This window comes from Pteropus alecto, unplaced genomic scaffold, assembly GCF_000325575.1.
Source record: "Pteropus alecto unplaced genomic scaffold, ASM32557v1 scaffold196, whole genome shotgun sequence".
Lineage (NCBI taxonomy): Eukaryota > Metazoa > Chordata > Mammalia > Chiroptera > Pteropodidae > Pteropus > Pteropus alecto.
This window is the reverse complement of record NW_006439717.1, coordinates 580,613-601,624: the sequence shown is the minus strand read 5'-3', so window position 1 is coordinate 601,624 and position 21,012 is coordinate 580,613. Positions and strand designations below refer to the sequence as shown.

Here is a 21,012-nt window from a genome sequence, read left to right as displayed (position 1 = left end):
GGCGCTGAGCCCGCTCCCGGCCCCGCGCCCCAGGACCCGCTGCTGGTTGCTGGGTTCCCGAAGCCCCCTCAGGTGGGTCTCCGATCCCCCGCCTTTGGCTGCAGGACTCCCCAGCGCCCCGAAGCCGGGACTTTGCTCCGCTCTCGCTTTCCCCAGCTGCCGGGGCGGCTCAGTGGCTGGGGAGGGGGGCGGGGGCCGAGCAGGGAATCTGGCTGCGTCGAGAAGCTGGACTGGAGGAGGGGGTATTGCGTCCGGGGCGGGGACAGCTCGCTGTCTTAGGTAACTGCGCCCCCCCGCCCCCCGAATGCATCCACCTCAGGCTGCCCTCCACCCACCACCCCAAACATACACACATACAGCCTGCGGGTAGTGAGAACTAGAGACGTCCGCTGGTGAGGACTCAGGCTGGGCCCCTCCCCACCTCCTTGGAGGGGTTTCTGGTCCAGGTTTAGCTAACGATGGCGAAAGCTGGGTCCTGGGGACACCCTTGACCAGGAGGAGCTCCCGACTCCGGGTTCATCCATTCTGGGGGCGTTTTCGTCTCCAGGATGGGGTGGACATTCCTGTCCCAGAATGACCCCATATCTGGAGGGAACTCCTGTGCTTGCCTGTGGGAACATTGGGACTTCCCTCTTGCCCTCGGATGACTACCATCTGGGGTCTTCCCTGGCCCGGAAAGCTTCCCTGGGATAGCCTTCTCTTGGCCTGAGCTGACCCGCCAGCCCCTGCATTTGTAGGAACCCTCTTCTGGGAGTGTGTCCCTAGGTCAGCTACCTCTGGACTGGCACACCAGGGAAGTCTCCTGCCTCAGAGGCGGTGACCTCTGGAGATGGGAATTCCAGATGGTCATATTTGGAGGGACCCTAAGTGTACTCTCATCCCAAGACAATGACGGATTCACTCCCTCCCTGTCCCCCAGGATTCCCTTGGCCAGGATGGAACTGAAGGCTGAGGAGGAGGAGGTGGGTGGCGTCCAGCCGGTGAGCATTCAGGCCTTCGCCAGCAGCTCCACGCTGCACGGCCTGGCCCACATCTTCTCCTACGAGCGGCTGTCACTGAAACGGGCGCTCTGGGCCCTGTGTTTCCTGGGCTCACTGGCTTTGCTGCTGTGTGTGTGCACAGAGCGTGTGCAGTACTACTTCAACTACCACCACGTCACCAAGCTCGACGAGGTGGCTGCCTCCCAGCTCACCTTCCCCGCCGTCACGCTGTGCAACCTCAATGAGTTCCGCTTTAGCCAAGTCTCCAAGAATGACTTGTACCATGCTGGAGAACTGCTGGCCCTGCTCAACAACAGGTGGGTAGCTCCCACACATCCCCCAACTAGGCTCCTAGAGTTGTGTACATCCCAGCTCCCAGAGACCCCATCAGGGTGCATGCCTCTCTAACCTCATAGAGCCCAGACAACCCTGCCCTCCAGCCCCCAAAACTTGCCATGCGCAGCAGAGGAATTGGGGTTCTGCTGAGCATTCAATTAAGGGCACTCAGTCTCTGATCCCAGCACAGTCCAAAATAGCTCTGCCCCTACCCAGCCTGAGCTGTGAGACATCACACCCTCTCTGGAGTGACTGTCACACCCTATCTGAAGTGACCATTGTCCACCCTCCTGCCACTATGTCTTGATCTTCTTATCACTTGGGGAATGGGGGCAGACCATCTTTAAAGGGTAGAGACTATAGTATAAAAGCCATAGCTCCTGCTTTGATCTCTCTACCAGCCCACTCTTACCCATGTGCTGAGATGCTGCAGGTCCTTCTGTCTTCTCAGATCCCATGGGGCAGGTCCTCTGGACATGCCCTGATCCTCTTCCATGCCTATTGCCAGGCCTGATCCCCAAGGCTGGATGCTGTCCTCCCCCCATCCCCTCGAGGTTGGGTATGGGGCACTGGAGGTCAAATGGAGGCAGGAACGGAAGGTCATGCTGATCCATGCAATGCTCGCCTCTGGGCTCCAGGTATGAGATACCCGATACACAGATGGCAGATGAAAAGCAGCTGGAGATCCTGCAGGACAAGGCCAACTTCCGCAGTTTCAAGCCCAAGCCCTTCAACATGCGCGAGTTCTACGACCGCGCGGGGCACGACATTAGAGACATGCTGCTCTCCTGCCAATTCCGGGGGGAGGTCTGCAGCGCAGAAGACTTCAAGGTGGTGAGTGAGTCCCCTGGTGTGGGGCGTCAGTCAGCCCGGGCCCCAAAGGAGGAGGAAACTAGGTGCAGGCAGCCCTCTCATCCTTCTCACTACTCTGGGAGAGGAAGCTGTATGTCCCTGGGCTGAATTCTGGCAAGAGGGGACTTTGTTCAGTATTGGGGTGCATTTGCTCTGTGTGAGGGCTGGAGCTTCAGCTTTGTGTCCATGATGGCAAGAAAGAGAGTCCACAGCGCACCACACACACACACACACACACACACACACACACACACACACACACAGCTTAGCATGGCCTGACAACATCAAGCTTACCTTCTGGGCCACAGGTGTTAGAGCTGGGGGAAGGGGGAGTGGTGGGAAGTGGCAGCCTTGTTATTCGAATGAGGTCCAAGGACCATCACCCTGGGAGCTTGAAAGAAATGCAAACTTCACCACCCCACCTATTGAATCAGAATCTGCATTTTAACAAGATCTCTAGGTGATTTGAATTAAAGTTTGAGAAGCATCATGAAACAGGAGAAGTAAGGGAAGCTTTCTCTTAAATAGCCAGACAGCTAATTCTCTGTGTGCCACCCCCATACATGTACATTGTTCAGTTAGGTTACCTGCTTGCCAGCAAGAGCCACCAAGCCAGGATCTGAGGGAGAAGAGAAGATTTGAGGTACACGGCCATGACTGAACTGGAGGCTCCCTTTGCTTCTTAAAATGGAAATGCCCCACAGACACACCATCCCCCATAGACGGGGCTATCTCAAAGCCAGCACCCCAGAGAGAGTTAGGGGAACTGACTGGCATCTCATGTGCCAGGTGATCTTGGGCAAGTTATACAGGTTCCTGAGGGGTTAGAATCAGACAGAGGCTGGAAAGGGACCAGAGGACCTGGAGCCATGTATGAAAAATAACACCAAATGTGAGGACAATGCTTGTAACTCTTCAGAATGATTTCTAGGTGCTCCTTCAATGCCCTGGATAAATCGCCATATCATTTCTATTTTCGCCAATGTACAAACTGAGACACGGAAGTAGAATGAGTTGTCCTAAGCTCACGTAGCTGGTTAGTGACAGATTCAGGATTAGAACACATGTCTTATTAAGTCCCAATGCAGTGTGCTCTTTTCATTAATACTGCTGACCCTGGAGTTATCATGTCCACTTCCAGTTTTGGCCCTTGCTCTTTGAAAACTCGGTCTCCTCTAAGACCCCCTTGCTCTCCATGCCTGTCCCCAATTCTCCACTTTCAGATCCCCTCCTTTTTCCCTGCTCATTTTCTCCCTCTCCCCACCCCCACTTGCTTTCTTCCTCCTAGCATTATGGGAGCATGAACTGCATTCTTTTGTGTAGAAAGGCAGGAGCCATGGTCATGCTTGTTTTTTCCCACTAGACTTCCCAGTCTTTTTAAGCCCTGCTCTGTGGACCAGTTTCATGGCCTGAGCCAAGGTGATGAGGAACTTGGTGTGATGCAAGAACCACTTTCTTCCCTCTTTTCTCTCCTCAAAATAATAAAGCGCTGTATTCTCCAGAGCCTGAGATGAAAGGTTCCCAGGCTCACCAGCTATGCTCCCAAGAGTAGTAGAACTGTAGGTGAAGGTAAAGTGAAAGTCAGAGTCCTCCTCCTCCCCAACATACCCAACACACAAGCGGAAGGGACCACCAAGAAAGACAGAAAACCCATTAGCTTGGATGGTTTGTAGTGCTGGAGGAGGAAGGGGATTGCTCGGCTTAACCCGGGAGGCTGCTGAAGTATAAAATGGGGGTACAGTTAGTCCATAGAAAGTGCTCAGTTACTCCATTTGTCTCTCACGTCCGGAAAGATTCTAAGTGATGATGCTAAGACATGTTTGGTTCATGGAAATAGAGATACTGGAATATGATTGGACCATATTGTTTGAGGGGACAATTCTAAGTAGTTAGATGGAAAATGATTGGTTCAGAAAGTTCTGGAGCAATCCAAGATCTTCCTCTTGCTGGTGGGAGAGAGACACAGGTTAGGAGCCTGCAGGCCTAACACAGGTACCTCTTGGTTCTGGGTTGTCAGGGAAGACCAGATTTTTGCTGTTTCTGAGCCTGTGTCAAACACCTGACCCTGAATCTGGCTAGACCCAAACCTCTCAGCCTCTCCGATTGACCTCACTGCCAGACCCATTCCATGTCAGGAACTCTATCACTTCTGCCCATGGGGATGTTCCTACACGGATGGGAGTTTGGTTGTGAGTCCATGACTCACATCTCCCTAAGTAGAAAGAAGGATGCTGGCATGCCCCTCCAGCTCCCTGGTCCTAAAGGGTGCAGACACTTCTTGCCTGATGCTCCACCTTCTCTCTCCTCTCCTTGGTCCCATAGTGAACATAAGCATCTCCATCCTTGCCACTCTCTGCTAGACCAAAAGATGTGTATCGAGCCCTTAGACAGATGTGCACTGACAGAAAACATCTGTCTTTCCGGTCAGAGCTTGAAGGAGACCATCTTGACACCTTCTACCACCTCAAGAGAAGAGTTTCTTAACTGGGGTTCCAAACCCTGTCTCAAAGTTTGCAAAATATAGTGTGCACAGCACATGTGAATTCTTCTGCGGGTTTCCGAGGGCAACCCTCATCCAACCTTTAAGAAGTTGTATGTAAGGGTATATGTGAGGGTGTGTGAGAGTATGTGTGAGGATCTGAGTGTGTGTGTGTGAGTGTGTGTGAGGGCATGTGTGCTCCTGGAGGGCAGATCAGGGGGCATAGGAATGGCATACTCTAGTCTGTCAAAGACCCCAGCTCCCTGGGTGGGAGTCTGCCGTGACAAGCATTTCCTCAGATGTGCTTCTGAGTCCAGCACAACCTCAAGGAATGAACTGGTGGTCACAGTGTTTGACAGGGACATCCCCCAACTGTGGCTGAGTCAGCTTGGGACAGTGGGGACGAATATGGGGAACTTGAGCTAAATCTGAGAGGAACTAGTTGGAAACTCTTTGGGAGTGAAGAGGCAGAGGGCAATAGGGCAAACATCCGCACAGCAGCACGGTTGGGTAGGCCTCAGGAGCTCTCTCCTGAGCTATCAAAGAGCAACTAGAGACCTACCCACAAGGCCCCCTCTGCCCTGGCCACATCTTTCCCTTCTTGGTGGGGTGCTTGGTTGCCAGGGCAACAGGGTCTGAGGCTCCACTCTCCCACCCAACCTCAAGGCCAGTCAGGCCAAGGCAGGGCAGGGGTTCCATGGAGGGGGCCTGGGGGTGCAGCTGTCTGGGTGGGGGTTGGAGGGAATGAGCAGTCGCAGCTGGTGCCAGCCTCCAGCTGCACCTTATCTGTCCCTGGCAGTGGGAGCGCCAATGTGGCTGGAATGCTGAACAGCGCTGAGGGGAGGGGGCTGGCAGATGGTTGCCCAGTCTGCCCTAGGCCACCCCCTGCTCCAGCTGGGACCCAGAGCCTCTGCCTGGGGGAGAAAGAAGCAGGAATTCATTTCTGGACCTTGAAAGAGAAGGAAGGAGAAGGCAGAGACTGGAAATCCTGGGAATGGATGTATAGTATTCTCCTTCAGGAGGGGGTAGAATTGGGGGACAAGGAATAGGGGACAGGATTCCCTGAGGGGCCCACAGGAGTCCCCCAGGGCCCTGGAATGGGGGCAGGAATTCTCCAGAGGGGAGGTAGAATGAGGGGGGTGGACACAGAAATTCCCCCGAGGTTCTGGAGGACAGGAATCTTCTGGAGCACCTAGAGGGGTGAGATGCTGATATAAGAAGTGGGTATAGGTGGGTGATTCTGGGACACAGAGTGGGAGGGAGAGGTCATCCTGAAGCAAGCAGAGCTGGGAATGGCAGATCTCAAGGAGAGCCGGGACTAGCAGAGGGCTTCCTTATCACCGGGCCGGCTCTGCCCCTTCCCTGACTCCCCTCACACCCACACACCCCATCCTAGAGCAGCTCAGAACGGGATTCCCTGGAGAGGGCCCAGCCTTACTATCTGGGTCTATTCTCTCCAGCTCGGTAGGGAGTGGAGGGGCTGCGGAGGAGCAAGGCTGCTCGCATTGCCAAGCGGAGAGGCAAGAGGGTCGCGGCAACCCCACCCAGAGGCCCAGTAGTCTTTGTGTGTGGTGCGCGGGAGCACTGGGGGCGCTGACGGAGCATGCACAGATTGCAGAGGGATAGGAGAGCCTGGAGTGGAGGGGTTAGCTTCGGAGGAGGGGCGCTCCCGTCCTCGGGGTTCCTGGAGACCTCTTTTAGCCTTATCCTTTTCTTCTCTCCCTTCCTCCCTGAGAAAAGCCTGAGGCTAGAGGGAGGAGACTGGAGTGGAGCCAGTTGCAGGAATCCAGGAGACCTTAGGTTGGGGTCTGTCCCCCCTCTACACACACACACACACACACACACACACACACACACACAATCCTTTGGGTAACTTAGTTTCCTCTCTCATCTCCTCCCTCCCACTTCTGACTCCACCCCTCACCCAGACTGCTGTCAGCTAAGAGGCTACTCTAAGTTAATTGATCTCCTGACTGTTGGCTAAAGTAATAGGGAATTGATGTAAGTAACTTAGTGCCTCTGGGGACAGAGCAGGAAGTGGAGGGGTGGGGAGGAGGAGCGCCTCCTAGCCTCGGGCCTTTCTCCTGACCCCGCCTGTGGGGAACTGGAAGGTATGGCTGTACTGCACCTGATGTGTGTCCAGGAAGCAGAGGGGAGGCCTGCAGAGAACGCGAACGGTTCTGCTGTGGGCGGAGGTTGCTTCTGAGTGTGCTTCAATTTGTGGAAGACAATTTCAGTTTGGGGGGAGGGTGTGGGAAGCCGAATATTCGGAAGGAGGAGCTGGGGTTAGGATGTGTCAAGCTCCACTTGATTTATTCCTGTGACAGACACAGCCCCTTCTAAGTGCCAGGCCCACACTGAGTGCCAGAGCGGGTGGTAGACAGGCAGATCCTGTTCCTGCCCTCAGGGAGCTTAGAGTTAAGGGCAGTTCTGAGGCAGACTCAGAGCTGGGAGGGCGATTGGTGCTAACAGAAGCCTTCCCAGCACACAGTAACTAGCCAGGGATGAGAGGACTCTCAGTATCTAGGTGGAGCCCTTCCAATCTCCCCCAGCACAGCTCAGCTATTCAGAAACTCCAGCTTTACAGAAAGTGTGATGTCTTCCCCACCCATCCTCCCCCAGCTCATGACTAGCCCAATCATCTCCAGCCTCCAGCAACAGTCATTGCCCACCTTTGGCCAGGCCACCTAGGCACAAGCCTTCCCTCACTGAATGTCTGAGGTGGCCATCCCAGGAGCCTCTACCGTCTGGCTGATAACTTTCCAGTCAGAACCCTTGCGTGAGGATTCTGGGAGGCAAAACTGGGATGGAGACTGAAAAAATGAGAAGTGGTGCCTAGTTCAGGTGTTGGGACTCCTGGGTTCTATTTTGGTTGTTGTTCCGTCTGCTGCGTTTCTGAGCTCCTAGGTCCAATTTCCTGTGAGGAAAGGGAGCTCCAAGTGGATTGTTAAATTATTCTTTGCCAAGGGGCAGCCCCTCCTTCAGCCTCTGCAACTCTGGTTAAGCCCACACTGACCCATGTGTAGAATGGATGTGAAATACTGACTGTTCTGGACACATGGATCACACATCTTCCTCAGGGACAAATTTTAAAATGAGCATGAAACTGCTGTGTATTCACCTCGAGGGAGGGAAAGTTCCCTTAAGAAACTGTGAAGACAGAAACTCTACCACTTCATGCTCTGCAAGGCTATTCCCAAGTGAGAGAGAGGGCAAGGTGTGATTTTTCTGAGCTTCTCTGAGTTCTTGGAAAGAAAACTCTCCCCCGCCCCTCTCATTTGCACACCCTGGATGTGGCTGACAGTCTTGGGGATCTGGGATGTTGAGCTGCATAGCTTAGTGTGTATGTATGTGCGTTTCTAATTGGTGTGTCACATCATCGTGCCAGGCTGAGAACATCCCTAGGGGAGAGACTGCTGCAGTGGCCTTGACCATGGACAGCAGCCAACTCAGACTTCATCACGACACACTCACTGCATGGATGCCCCAAGTGTGCAAGCACACATTTGCACCTCCATGTGCATGTCTGAGAGTGGAAGAATGTGGATGTAAAGTAGGGTGTGAAGTGGACATATGTGGGTGTGCACGAGGGCACGCAGCTCTCTTTGTGTGGCTGTGGGAGAGAGCTTGTGTGCGGGCAAACCTCTGGTTGCATGCAGAGCACATATTAGCAAAATTAATCATGTCTTTCAGTCACGCTTTGCAATTTACAAATTCCCTTTATTTTAGCTCATGCGATTTTCATATTTCTGGGAGGCATATCTTCATTCGAAAGATGAGGAAACTGAGGCTCAGAGGTGTTAGGTGACTTGCCTGAGGTCACGCAGCTGGTAAATGACAGAGTGAGACCTTGACTTCAGATCTTCTAAGTCCAGGTTCCTTGAGCATGACTAGGAGTGAGAGTGTGGTGCGTGGTGGAGAAGGGTGCTGCAGGCTCCCCAGCTGCTCATGCTCTGTAAAGGAGCAGTGTATGATGAGGCAAGAAGGGAAAGAAAGGGTGCAAAGGAGGAGGAATCCCCGCTTCGCGTTGAGCACACTAAGTCTGTTGACTCCTCAGCCTTTTCACTGTACCATTTGGCCAAGTTCCAACCTTAGATAGACCCACCACTGGCTTTCCTCAGGACAGCCAGGCTTTACCAGAGAAAGGCACACAACAGGCCACGTTGGAATCACATTGCATTCATGACCAACATCCTTAAATGGGCCTCCAGTGCTTCCTGGCACCCCCACTGTGTTTTCCTGGTCAACTTGCTCTCCCCAATGTTTACTGCAAACCTCTCCACTCTTCTCAAACAGCCATCATCATCCTTCCAACCCCCTTCCCACCCTCAACAGATGACCTTGCTTCCCTCTTCACAGAGGAGATAGAAGCCTCAAACAAGATATCCCCCTTCCTCTGGGAACCAGACCCCAGAGGGGAACATCCATCTTACCTAGGCTGAAATCTCAACCTATTATTTCCATCTGAACTCCTTCTATCTTTATAGAAATTTTACCCTAAAGATTCTGCCGCTCCCTTCTCTACAGTCAGTCTTCCCTCTCCAGTGGAATCTTACCATTGAAACATGCTTAAGATTCTCCCATCTTAAAATATAAAACTATAATGACAGCGAACATTTTTTGAGCACTTACTATGTATCAGGCTTTAGGTTAAGATGAAAACCAAAATACAAACATCTAAATTCCACACTCTCCGCCCCGGCTCCCACACAATCTTTCTGCTTCTTTTCAGACAGAATTCTTAAGAGTGATGTGTATATTCCACTGTCTTCATTTTTTCATCTCTAACTCACTCTCTAATCCATTCCAGGCAGCCTTCTTCCCTGTCCCCGGCACTCCACCAAAATGGTTCTAGCTAAGATTACTAGTGACCCCCATGTTGCCAAATCCCACAAACATTTTTTATCCTTGGTCTCTCAATAACACTCACAATGATTGACCATCACCTCTGTTTTGAACGATTCTCTTTCCTGACAGCCATACTCTCTTCATTTTCCTCTTTTGTTTAGACACTCTTTTTCTGTCTCTTTGCCAGTTCATTCTCTTCTACTTGGCCATTAAATGTTGACACTACTCAAGCCTCAATCTCAAGCCTTCCTCTTCTTTAAATCATGAGAGTGTGATTTAATGGTATAACTTAATGAATTTTTCATTAGTCTATTTTTTGTATTGGTGTGTCCTACAATTTAATATTTTACATATTACACTGGTATGTATTTACATTGGTATAAAAGTGTAAAACATTCCCAGCACCCCAGAAAGTTCCTCCCGACCCTTTCCTAATTAATACTACTACATGAGAGTTCACCATTATTCTGACTTCTGTCAGTATAGATAAGTTTCACCTGTTCTGGAACTTCCTAGAGTATGTGTATCCTCCACACAGTATATTCACGTTTGTGTCACTTTTTGCTTATGTCTGTGAGATTCATTTTCATTGCTATGTGTTCAATCATTCTTTTTCAATGCTGTGTAGTATCTCATTATACAAATATATTACAATTCCTTTACCCATTCTACTCTCGCTAGACATTTAGGTTGTTACTGGTTTGGGGCTATTATAAATAAAGCTGCTATGAACATTCTTGTTGATGTCTTTCGGTTGACATAGGCACTCACTTCTCTTGAGTATATAAGTAGGTGCTGTGGTTAAGTCATAGGTTAGGATTCTGTTTAGCTTTAGTGGATACTGCCAAACCAGGCCTTTTTTTTTTTTTTTCTATCTTTTTTTTAAACTTTATATTCTATTCTCGGGCAGTCTCATCTTCACTCGTGACTTCAATTTCCATCTACACACTGACAACTGCCAAATGTATGTCTCAGCCCAGCTCTCTCTTCTTCGAATCAGCCCAGTGGCCGATTTCCCACTTAACATCTCCACTTAGATGTCTCCAAGGGTCCAAAAAATCAGTATGTGCAAAGTCAAATTCATCATCCTACCTCCCAAACTAGTCCTTTACTTGTGCTCCAGATCTAGTGAGCCACCCCCACCCCCGTTCACCCACTTGCAAACTAGAAATTATCTCCGACACTCCCTCTACTTCAGCTCCTTTAACAGGATCTGCCAGTGTTGTCTCCTGAACGTCTCCACTCCATCACCCTGTTCCAAGCCACCCTACCATACTATGACTCACCTAAACCACTGCACTGGCTTCCTAACAGGTCTTCCAGAAAAACCCCTGACTCTTTCCAGAGTGGTCCCTTCAAAACGGCACTCTGATCGCTTGAAACCCTTCCACAAGGAGTCTCTTATTGTCCTTGGACCAGAATCTTTACCTGTGGCTTCAAGGCCCTGAGGGGTCCAGGTCCTGCCTGCTTTTCCAGCCTGTTCTTACCTGCTCTCCAGCTGCATGCCCCTCCTCTCAGCTCTCTCCTCTCAGGGCCTTTGCACAGACTCTGTTTTCTGGAATACCACCCCCCTACACACACACACATGCATACACATGCAGATTTTTACCTAATTATTCCTCCTCATTCTTTAGATTTCAATTCAAACATCACTTTCTCAGAGATACCTTCCTCGATACCCCAGTCTGGGTCAGATTCCCTATCATTCACTCCCATAAAACCATATCATTTTTTTTCCATAACACTTATCAGAGTTTGTAATTAAATATTAATTTTTGCAGTTTTTAAAAACTGACGTCGGTCTCCCCCATTAGACAGTAAGCTCCACCAGGGCAGGATCTTAGTCCTTCATCTGTTCTCCATGTGTCCTCAGCACATAACACACTAAATCAATATATGATGAGTAAATGAAAGAAGAAAGAAGAAAGAGATTTGGAGAAGGATGGTCTAATTCTAGTCTCAAGCCTACTACTTGCTCTCCATGAGACTTGAAGAGGTCACTGTGCCTCAGTTTCTTCATTTGTCAAATAGGGGCAAAGTTACTCGAACCTGCTTATTTCAGTGGGTTGTATAAGGATCCCATGAGATATCATTTGAAAGGCATGAAACATTCCACAGATGTAAGAGATGGTTGAAGTTCAGGAAGCGATGTAGAAAAAGACAGAAACTACTGAGTGACCACACACAGCTTAGGAGAGATACTGGGTAGGGAGTCACATGGAGAAGAGTCACATCTTTGAACAAAGCATTCAGAACTGAGTGCTGTTCTGCATGTGTGTCTGCTTGGGCATTTCTCCTGGGGCCCTCTGTGTATGCTGGGGGTCTGTGTGTGTTGCCTGATACTTTCTTCACCTCTCCATTACTGTAAAAATTTGGATTTGTCTACTGGAACGAGCTGAGGTAGGACAGAATGTTAGAAGATGGAGGAGGAAGTTCAGTCACGGTGTGTTTTGCATTTGTGTATGATTGTCGCCCTCCCAGGAAGGCTGTGTGTCTGTGTGTAGTGACCTGTAGGTGTGCAGTGTGGGTCTTCCCTCTGCAAGTCCAATCTACTTCCCCTGCCAGGAAGTCTGCAGGAGGGGGACAATGCCCTCTAGTGGGTATGGAATGCATGGGCAGCTGCAGCTTCCTCAGCCCAAGCCTCAACCTAGGCAGGCCCCACCCCCAACCCAAGTCTGGAGCTCGCCTCTGAAACACATCTTGAGAATGTGCAAAGCCCTCCAACAGCTGAAGTCTGGTAGGCAGGATGGAAGTGCACAGGGGATAGGGAACAGAAAAGGAACTCATGAATTCATACAGGAGAAACCTGAGGACAGCAGCTGAAGGTGAGGGTCTCTCTCCCCTCATCTCCACAGTGATTTATCTCTGGTTGCCATGGGTGTTCCTGGTCTTTCTCAGTTCTTGTTTCTCCACATGGTCCCTGGGTTCTACTCTGTTATTCCCACGGTCTCTGTCCTCAAGCAACTACTGGTCACTACTCATGCCTGAAGGGCCTTAAGTGGAACTGGACCCTTTAGTCTGTTCCCTGGGTGGGCACTAACTATGTCCTGTGGAGTCAGGGAAGGCTTCTTGGAGGAGGTAATGTATGATTGGAGTCTTGAAAAATAAGTAGAAATTCTCCAGATGGGGTCCAGGGAAGGCATGAAACTGTGGATAAACCTAGCGTGTCTGCAGAATGTGAGAAGGTTATAGTGGCTGGACAGTGGACTGGAGTGAAGGGGAGGTGAGGCTGGAGGGTAAATTGTAAAGGTCTGTGGGACAGGCCTTGAATTTTACCGAGAGACACTGGAGAGTGAGAGGAGGTCTTTAAGCAGGAGAATGGTCAGAATTACATAGCATGGGCTGAAGGTAGGTAGAAACTGCAGGGAAGGTGAAGGGGGTGGCATTGGGGAAACCAGTTGAAAGGCTATTGTTTAGGCAAAAGAGGAGGAGTCCAGTCTGAGGACGATGGCCTAAGGATGCAGAGGGGCCAGATTTCAAAGGCTGCTCTTCTCTGGGGTCTTGGTGTCCCTGGCAGCATAGCTAAGGCCAAAGGTCCCATATCAGTCAATTCTACTAGAACCTGCCTTCCATCCCCAGCAAACTCCAGGGTCTCTGCATGCAAATGGAGAAGGAAAAAAGTGTGGGAGCAGAGAGGGAGTGGGGGAGAAGGAGGGTTCGGGATGAAGCCTGGGGCTATGGGATGGGAAAAGCCCAAGTAGACTTTCTGACTCCCCGCCACCTCTACTCTGGCTCTGCAGAGGAAGGGTTAAGGTGTTTCACCTTCCTCCCTCCCTCCCTTCCTCTCCTCCCCTCAGGTCACCTTCCAGGCCCTGGAGACTTGGCTGATGGCTCAAGTTCCTCAACCAGTGGCCCTGAGTAATCAGAACCCACAGAGGGGCTAGGGGCCTAGGGGCAGGGAATGATAAATTGAGGAAAAGGGGAGCCTCGGAGTCTGAGGGGATGGGGCATCTGCGAGGCTGACGGTTTTGGGGGCATCCAGGTTTATTCTCAATACTCTCCGCTTGACCCAGGATCCTGATTCTGCTCTGATCTCAGTGTCTTTTACTTACCAGAAGAGAATTCCTAGAATTCCTCTCCTGGACCAATGGTGGGGAGGGGGTGGCAAGCTGGGTGGGGGAGTGGTGATCTGCCGGGAAGCTTTTCAGCTGCAAGAGATGGGGTCCTTTACCCTGGTGCCCGGAACGGGCCATAAATGAGTCTGTGGTCAGTGAGAGACCTGTGCTAATGGAACCTGGGCTGCCCCCCAAGCCACAGAAGGGAGTGGAGGAGGGGATAGTGACCTAAGTGCTGCTCAGCATGGGGAGGGTGCTGACTTGAAGTAGAGACAGGTCAGGGGAGTGAGGGGAGGAAAAATGGGGTCAAGAACTGGCTGGAGGGAAATTGGAAGTCAAGGGAGTGAATGCGGGGAAATTAAGGGTTCCGGGAGTAACTGAAAGTAAATTGGGGTCAGGACGGAGATTGAAAGGAAACAGAATCAAAGGATAGAGGGGAGCTGGAGTTAAGGGTATATTGGGAGAATTGGGGGGGTCAATGAAATAATTGGGGGCATTATGAGCCAGAGGGAATTAGAGAGGAATTAGAGGTCTGAGAGAGTGCCAAGAGAGTGTGGGGGCTCAGATATCTCAGAGGAATGACTGAAACAGGTGAGAATAGGAGAGAGGACCCTGAATCTGGGTGGGAAGACTTAGGGACATGCTGAGGAACAGATTAGAGGATGAGAGGGAGCTTGAATGTGCGTGCGTGGTGGGGGAGGAGCAGGGACTGTTGCTGGGTGAAGTCCTCTTGGCAGGAGGAGCAAAGGACTCTGCTAGGTCCCATCTCATCTGGAGAGATGGATACCAGAAGCCCCTAGGCTTTCCCAGAGTTTCCACTCTGTCTTCAACCCTCTCTGTCCTGCTGGAGCTGGTGAGAGGAAAGAGGCTCTGGCACCCCTCCTCTCCATCAACTTCTCTTTCTCACTGCCATCAATTATTTATCAGCCCAGACACCCGCCCTCCCTAGCAGGGCAGGCTGGTCCTCCTCTCCACGCCCCGCCCTACCTCGGCCACACTGCCACAGAGGCCCTGTGAGGAAGGACACGGCCAGCCCAGTGGCGGAGTCCTGGCAGAAGGGCTGGGTGGCTAGCCCTGCCGTACCCTGCTTGAGATCACATCTCCTTCCCCTTCTCCTGCCAATCCCCCGGTATCAGGCAGCCCCTGAAGAAGATGCCCATCCAGATCTTCTGTTCTGTGTCATTCTCCTCTGGAAAGGAGGCCCCCGGGCCCTTGGGAGATGTTTGGGGTCCCCATCAGCGGCAGCAGCGAGACAACTCAGAATCAGAAGAGGAGGAAGAAGAAAAGGAAAAGGAGGCAGCGAGGAAGGAGGTCAGAGAGGGAGATTTGCCCATGGACTTGGTGGCCTTTGCCAACAGCTGCACTCTCCATGGCGCCAGCCACGTCTTCGTGGAGGGGGGTCCAGGGCTGAGGCAGGCCCTGTGGGCAGTGGCCTTTGTCCTGGCACTGGGTGCCTTCCTGTGCCAGGTAGGAGACCGCGTTGCCTATTACCTCAGCTACCCACATGTGACTCTGCTAGATGAGGTGGCCACCACAGAGCTGGCCTTCCCAGCGGTCACCCTCTGCAACACCAATGCTGTGCGGCTGTCCCAGCTCAGCTACCCCGACTTGCTCTACCTGGCCCCCATGCTCGGGCTGGACGAAAGTGATGACCCAGGGGTGCCCCTCGCCCCCCCTGGGCCTGAGGCCTTCTCTGGAGAGCCCTTTAACCTGCACCGTTTCTACAATCGCTCCTGCCACCGGCTGGAGGACATGCTGCTCTACTGTTCCTACCGCGGGGGGCCCTGCGGTCCTCACAACTTCTCAGTGGTGAGTGGGGGCCCATGCCTGGCTCGGCACCCCAAGAGTGTCTGCCATGGCTCACCCTGACCGTCACTTCCTGGGCTGGGGCTGGTGGGTCCTGCCTCTCCCCCAACTCACCCCCAGTGACATGCCTCAGAGAAGCCAGGGCTCACCTGGGAGCCCCAGGGTCTGGAGCTGGGCTGCTATTCCCAGGTCTGAGCCAGTACGGCTTTTTCTGATAGAATCTCGAAATACGCCTGGCCTAGTTGGTAATTAGTTGCTGCTCAGGTGCCCCTGGTGTCTCCCTGAATATCCTTCAGTGTGTCCATACCTCCCTGTGATCCAGTAGGGCCCTGGACCTCACTCCATTTCTGAGGTCAACCTCTGATCTGATGGTGGGTGCCAATACCCGACCTTAATAATTTCAACTATCATCCCTGGTCTGGAGCTGGGGCAGGTGCCACCTGGTCTCTGGAGGTGCAGGAGAAGGGTGGAAGGGAGGTGGAGGGGTGGGGTCAGCCCCCCATCTCCACCCCACCACACCCCTGGTCAGCAGCTTCCACCGCAGGGACTTTATGGCATCCTCATGTGATCTTCCTGTGCTTCTCCTACTCTGTGTGTGTGTGTGTGTATATGTGTGTGTGTGTGTGTGTGTGTGTGTGTCTGTCTGTCTGTCTGTCTGTCTGTATGACGGAGAATAACAGGTGTCCTCTAAATCCCTCCTCTTCCTCCACCCCCAGTCCTAAGTGGCCAGGACTCTCTTTCTAGGGGAAGTCCTCACTAAAATAGTGACCTCCTTCCCACTCTGAAGTTTAAGACCTTTCTGCTGAGGGACCAAGAGGCACCCCACCCTCTTCCCAGTTCAGCTTCCAATTCTGTCTGGTCTGACTCCTCTCCTGCCCCTTCCAGGAGCCAGATGCCAGGCCTTCCCTCCCCACACACCTATCCCTCAGTCCTCCACCTCTTCCCTAGTGTAGGAGCAGGCAAATAGCATCATATCAGTGCATCACGGACTACTTAAGACATGGCGGTTTTGGCCACTGGGCCTCAGACAGGCTGGGAGATAATAGGAACACCAGACAAGGAAGGGGTCAACCTGGCTTCTTCTGGATCTAATGGTAAAGCAGATACTTCTCATCCAGAACCACAAGGTGGCAGCAGCAGTCCACTAGCCAGCAGCACAGTCCTCTAAGCCAGGGCAAGGCTGAAGCTCCTGGCGTGCCCCAGACACCTAAAATCCCTCACATCCCCAGATGGAGGGCAGGCAGGGCTGTGTGTCCAGCCTGAAGCCTGTGGCTGAATGCCACAAAACCTGGTAGTGGAGCTGCGAGATTAGGAGCCGTTGGAGTTTTCTCTTCACCTCTTCTCTGGGCCTCGCCCACAAAATGGGGAGACCATGTTTTCTTTTCTGGAGTAGAGAGGAAACGGCTGTTCTAGGAGGGGAGAAGAGGGGAAAGACTCTATTTCCTAATAATCTCCAATCCCCCTGCTGCTGCAGCTGGTCTGACACTCTGTCTCTCTCTCTCTCAGCTGTGTCTGTACTCACCTTATGATTTGCTCTGTGGACTTTATTGCCATCCAGCAGTAGTAAAATATACCCTATTTGTGGGAACCCGGAGGCATTCAGGGAAGCTGTGGAGAAAGGGCCATAAAGAACTGGTTTACTCTTCTCTCTGTGGCAATGAGAGCTGCTCTGGGGCATGGAGTGGGGAGAGTACCCCAGGGTGGAGATCTCTTCTGAGGCCTCGACAGTCCTACACAAGTACTGCCGAACATGCCATGCCCTGGGTGCTTAGTACCAAGAGCTGACAAAAGAAGTGCTGGTGCTTGAGTGAGCACGGTCCTTGGCATGACAGCTAAGTCTCCTTTCAGGTTCTGATGATAATGGGACAATGATGGACACTCTGAGTAATGGCTGGAGGAAACGCAAAAGCTTAACTTGCTTTGGAGGGGGATCTTGGGGAGAGCAGGATTTCAGATGCCTGGGGTGAAATCCAGGAGTATGGCAGTGATGAGATCCTGGTGATGGAGGTGTAGATGTCAGGGTCCCAGCAGGAAAAGGATTGCCACTCAGTTTAATTGAAAAGAATTTAACAAAGAGACAGTTTACAGAGCTGTGGGCAGAGTGCAGGAAACCAATAAGGGAGCCTGAGGCACCTAGCAGTAGTGGGAAATCGTCACACACAGCCGAAGGAGCAGAAGGAGGGCTATGCAAGGAGCCCTCCTGGCAGGATTTGTAGTCATAGAAGATCTAAGCCACTGCCAGAACACTCTCAGAGGTGTACAGGGTGGGGAAGGAGAAGTGCCCTAATCGCTCTCACCTTTTGCCTTCTGATTCTTTACTGATCCCTCTCATTGGCCAAACCCAACCAGAAGTCTGTCCAGGTGGCCAAGGAGCACAGGCAATGCAAGGATCAGCTTTCCAGTACACACAGCAAGGCAAAGAAGGGCAGAGAATGGTTTGGAAGGAAGACAAATGGAGAATGGGATGCACAGGAGGAATCAATCCTGAAAGATGTTACAATTTCAGTAACTGGGGGGCGATTTGAGACAGCCCTTGGTGTGTAGGGGGTGCTGGCAGGACTCTCAGGCTCTTCACTCTGCCCCTACCAGGTCTTTACACGGTATGGAAAGTGCTACACGTTCAACTCGGGCCGAGATGGGCGTCCACGGCTGAAGACCATGAAGGGTGGGACGGGCAATGGGCTGGAGATCATGCTAGACATCCAGCAGGACGAGTACCTGCCCGTATGGGGGGAGACTGGTATGTCACCTCTCTCAGAGCCCCCTCTCCATGTCTCTGGGCTTCAACCTCTGCCAGGAGACTTCTGGGTTCCACTGTAGGACCTGAGGCAGGGCTTGGGCTCTCCTCCTTTCCTCCTAGCATTTTGCCATCTCCATCTCCCACTCTACCTGACTGCCACACTCACATTTCTCTGGCTCCCCCTTCTTGGCTCAGTTACTCTCCAAGGTAACCAGCCATCCCTTTCTGTCAGTGGCCGCCACTCACTCTATAAATAACTCCCTCTCTTCTTGGGCTGCTTGCTGTCTGTCTGGTCTCAAGGGCCTTGAGGCAGAGAGAGATGGGGAAGAAGGGAGAAGAAGGGAGGGGGGAAGGAATGGAGAGTATCTGAGATAGTGAGAAAGAATTTGAAACATCAAGATGCATAGCTGAAGCCACGTAAGAAAAGAAGTGTGTAGGATGCAGGAGTCATTGGGGCAGCATGAGGCTGGTGAACTCAGAAGGAAGCTGGGAATGGGCTGGGGCCCCAGAGACTAAGCTACACACCCCCAGTACTAGTGTATGCTGTGCTTATTCTCAGGAGAGGCAGGATGTCCCCAGCTCTGGAGGTTAGGGAGTCCTCTCAACACACCCCCCTCATTCCCATAGATGAGACGTCCTTCGAAGCAGGCATCAAAGTGCAGATCCACAGTCAGGATGAACCTCCCTTCATCGACCAGCTGGGCTTTGGTGTGGCCCCAGGGTTCCAGACCTTTGTGGCCTGCCAGGAGCAGCGGGTGAGAGGGCCACAGGAGGATGGTCCCGGGGTGGGGTGTTGAAGGGTTAAGATGGAACGGTGGGCAATCACTAACGGGAGGGACAGGTGAGTGAGGGCCTGGGTAGCAATCTGACTAGTCAGAAGCATCAATGATCTAATGAACGAGAATGCTCTCTAAACTCGGAGACCCTCAGAGGCTGCAGAGGGAGGAGGGGCAAGACTCCTGAGTTCTGCATCTTGTCAGAGAAATCCATCAAGGTGACTCTGGGAGAAGTCCCCACACCCCCCAGCTCCCTGGCTCTCCCAGCAGCTCATCTACCTGCCTCCACCCTGGGGCACCTGCAAAGCTGTTACCATGGACTCGGATTTCTTCGACTCCTACAGCATTACTGCCTGCCGCATTGACTGTGAGACCCGCTACCTAGTGGAAAACTGTAATTGCCGCATGGTGCACATGCCAGGTGAGGCCCCAAAGCTCCAAAACACAGTCCTGGGGCCGCTCAGCCTGCATTGCTTCTCATCAGCTCCCCATGCTTATCAACCTCCTGCCAGTATAGAAGTAAGACCAGCTGGCTTCTTGCTTCCCCAGTTCTAGCCCCATTCCATACCCATGTAGCTCTTGTGTCTCTGACCTCTATTCCTGCCTGTACCCATAGGTATGGGTGGGAAGGGTCCAAGAGGAATGGACTGTGCCTCCAGGACAGACTGGGGCTGGCTAGTCCTACCCTCCTATTCTCTCCCAGCTCATCACAAGAGCCCTTTAATCTCCATCCTGCATCACTATCTTTTCTCCTTCGTAGGAGATGCCCCATACTGCACTCCAGAGCAGTACAAGGAGTGTGCAGATCCTGCTCTGGGTGAGCACCCCGTCTTGGGACATTCTGGGGGGAGGGAAGGAGGGACTGCCAGCCACATGCATAGAGGTTTCAGACCAAGCTCCCAGAAGCTTCAAGTAAGTCCTGGATCAGGCTTCACTTGAACTTTCCTGTGTCTGACTTTAGCAAGGCTGGGAATAGCACTTCTAGAGGCCCCTGTGAAAAATGGAGAGGGGTTACCTCCTCTCATCAGCACCTCAGCTGGTTGACCCCCAAGGGCTCTGAGGGAATGAGATATAGGGTTAGGAAATATCCATGGGGAGGCTGGATGAGGATCAGCGTAGGGTGGGCACAGGACTGAGGTGAAGGACTGGTGAGAAAAAGGGAAGGGGACCCAGGCTTCCTTTGGGCAAAGCCAGGATGTGTGTGTTGGGAAAGGCCTGGCAGAAGGGCACCACTCAACTAGCGCCTCTCACCTGGCTGGGCGCAGACTTCCTGGTGGAGAAAGACCAGGAGTACTGTGTGTGTGAAATGCCCTGCAATCTGACCCGCTATGGCAAGGAGCTGTCCATGGTGAAGATCCCCAGCAAAGCATCAGCCAAGTACCTGGCCAAGAAATTCAACAAGTCTGAGCAGTACATAGGGTAAGGGCTCTGACTGGGCAGGGTGGGTCCCTTGGGCTGGGACTGAGAAGGATATGAGTGGGCTTTGATGGAGGCCATGAAACAGGAGGAAGTTGAGTCTGGGGTGGGCGTGGAAGAAAGATCAAGACAGAGCAAGCAGGGGAAGTGCCTCTCTTTCCTCCTCACCTCATCCCCTATCTTCATCCTCCTTGCTTAAGTGGGATCACCGCACGTTTGCCAGTGTGCAGAGCATCTTTTCATATACACCATCACATTTAATCCTCACAACAACCCTAAAAGGCAGGTATCCCCATCAGCATCTCATTTGATGGATATGGAGACTGAGATCCAGAGAGGATAATTTACTAAGGTCACCTAGCTAGTAAGGGACAGAGATGTGACTTGAACCTAGATCTTCTCCCCCAACCCCTTTGCAGGGAGAACATCCTGGTACTGGACATTTTCTTTGAAGTCCTCAACTATGAGACCATTGAGCAGAAGAAGGCTTATGAGATTGCAGGTCTCCTGGGTGAGCTGCTGATGGCACCTGTCCCCTTCCCATGTCATGGGCATGGTGTGCACCGTACCACCCAAAGCAGGCTGCTCACCTCTGTCCCGTGAGCTCTTCTCCCCCAGACATCCCCAGGGGCCTTTCCCTAAACTCTTTTGTTTTGGTATGTGCTGGGGGGAGGGGACTGACCTTCTCTTAGGGCAAAGTGGAAGAGATATGCCTGTGGGCAGG

The 21,012-nt window shown here is 52.2% G+C and overlaps 1 protein-coding gene across 3 annotated transcripts in view; it reads left to right on the top strand.

Annotated features, from left to right (window-relative positions):
- Positions 1 to 6: 6 nt before the first annotated feature.
- ASIC1 (acid sensing ion channel subunit 1) overlaps positions 7 to 21,012 on the top strand; it is a 23,858-nt gene continuing 2,852 nt past the window's right edge. Inside the window, exons 1-9 of one of the 3 annotated variants that reach the window (XR_001517324.1) lie at positions 7 to 72; positions 920 to 1,297; positions 1,955 to 2,150; positions 17,946 to 18,096; positions 18,724 to 18,851; positions 19,143 to 19,293; positions 19,633 to 19,689; positions 20,138 to 20,291; positions 20,708 to 20,944. Coding sequence is in view for 2 of the 3 variants with exons in the window: in XM_006916791.1 (XP_006916853.1) it covers positions 14,703 to 15,359; positions 17,946 to 18,096; positions 18,724 to 18,851; positions 19,143 to 19,293; positions 19,633 to 19,689; positions 20,138 to 20,291; positions 20,708 to 20,799 (1,390 nt within the window). In the remaining variant the exon portion in view is untranslated. Of the gene's footprint in view, positions 73 to 919; positions 1,298 to 1,954; positions 2,151 to 14,702; positions 15,360 to 17,945; positions 18,097 to 18,723; positions 18,852 to 19,142; positions 19,294 to 19,632; positions 19,690 to 20,137; positions 20,292 to 20,707; positions 20,945 to 21,012 lie in introns of those variants that run through there. The other 2 variants (XM_006916792.1, XM_006916791.1) reach the window with 2 other exon arrangements.